Consider the following 1730-nt stretch of genomic DNA (forward strand, 5'->3'; position numbering starts at 1 on the left):
CAGTGACAGAGCTTCCAGCATCACAGCAACACACAAGCCACCACGGTATGACAAATTGACAGTTGAGTGGTGACCTGACAAAGGTTTCAAATTCAAATAAAAAAAGACATACTAACAAGGAGCTTATCACAAAAACAGATCTGCAGTGCAATTGTGGACTCATGAATTGTCCATCCTGGGTATCTGTGCTCCAGCTAAGAAGTAATTTTAGATATGGAAATTCATTCAAATATGGATCTGAATGGAAGTTTAAGCTAAAGAGAGGCTGTTCTCTTATGGAAAGACTGGCAGAGAATTGGGAACGCTGGAGGGTAGGAAGAATGTTCCCAAGTGCACCACATATGCAGCAAGCCCAATTGAGGGATGAGGCTACCAGACAGGACACTCATCAACTTATTGAAACCCTGATTGTTGTCACGCCCATTTCCAGAACAGTGAATGACTGTCACAGAAGCATCTTTGTTGGTTGTACCTGACCCTATAGGTACAGTTACCCTACTACACCGCCTTTACATACTAGGAGGCATACAATAAGGAAATGTGAATTCAAATGAAAGGCTAATTCAATGTAAATTGAAATATATTTCTGTTAAGAGGTCATGGTAACCAATCTATTAATCTCATTAAGCTCTACTGACACTCATGTAAATTTGCACAAAATAATCTACCATTTATAGATGTGCTGAAGAGATTAAGTGCATATAAATAAATGTATGAGGGGGTTTCAAAAACTTTAAGGAAAAATGGAATGAAAAGGGTATTTTCCAACAAAGTTTTTAAAGCTCACTAATATTAAAGATTATATCAGTAAATTTTAGAAGGAAATAGCCCAGAACAATATCTGAAATGTGAACTTGAATTGTTAAAAGACTTAGGTGGTCTGATTTAGGTGATGCATTTACTGAAAATATGTGTCTAGGATCAAGTTATATCTTCTTCCTATATCTTAGTTTCTTCATTTACACAAGTGGGAAGTTGGCTATATGATTTGTGAGGAATCTTCTATTTCCACAGTCTATTAGCTATATAGAATATATGCACCAGTGTATTTTGTCCATATCCATACTTTAGATTAGAGAATGATGAAGAAAAATATGTCATAATGAAATAAGAAAATAATGGATTATTATATATATACAGTTACATACATGTATATATTATGAATGAAATATATTTTCTGTTTAACCACTGTTCCTTTATTTCTCACCACTACAGGGCATGTCATGTATCCCATGGGGAACCATACTGAGGTGACTGAGTTCATCCTAGTAGGTCCAACCAATGTTCCGGAACTTCAGATCCCACTCTTTATCTTGTTCACCGTTATTTACCTCTTCACTCTGGTTGGGAACCTGGGAATTATTGGGCTGATTCTCTTGGACTCTCGTCTTCATACTCCCATGTACCTTTTCCTCAGTAACCTCTCTCTCATGGGCTTTGTGAACTCCTCTGCTGTAACTCCAAAGGTCATGAATGGGTTTCTTGTAAGAGACAATGTTATCTCCTACAATGCACGTGCCATTCAAATGTTCTTTTTTGTAGGCTTTGCTACTGTGGAAAATTTCCTCTTGGCCTCCATGGCCTATGACCGCTATGAAGCAGTGTGTAGGCCCCTACACTACACTACCACCATGACAACCAGTGTACATAGATGTCTCATCATTGGCTCCTATGTCTGTGGTTTTCTAAATGCCTGTATCCAGGTTAGGGACATTTTCAGTATGTATTTA

At 37.7% G+C, this 1730-nt stretch overlaps 1 protein-coding gene across 1 annotated transcript in view; it reads left to right on the top strand.

The window, feature by feature from the left end:
- The first annotated feature begins 1223 nt into the window (after window positions 1-1223).
- LOC123522481 (olfactory receptor 5B2-like) overlaps window positions 1224-1730 on the top strand; it is a 7964-nt gene continuing 7457 nt past the window's right edge. Inside the window, exon 1 of the mRNA XM_045297055.1 lies at window positions 1224-1719. Within this exon, the coding sequence (XP_045152990.1) occupies window positions 1224-1719 (496 nt within the window). The remainder of the gene's footprint in view (window positions 1720-1730) is intronic.

This window comes from Echinops telfairi, unplaced genomic scaffold, assembly GCF_000313985.2.
Source record: "Echinops telfairi isolate 266 unplaced genomic scaffold, ASM31398v2 ScPeMD7_7416;HRSCAF=8454, whole genome shotgun sequence".
In the NCBI taxonomy this organism is placed as follows: Eukaryota; Metazoa; Chordata; class Mammalia; order Afrosoricida; family Tenrecidae; genus Echinops; species Echinops telfairi.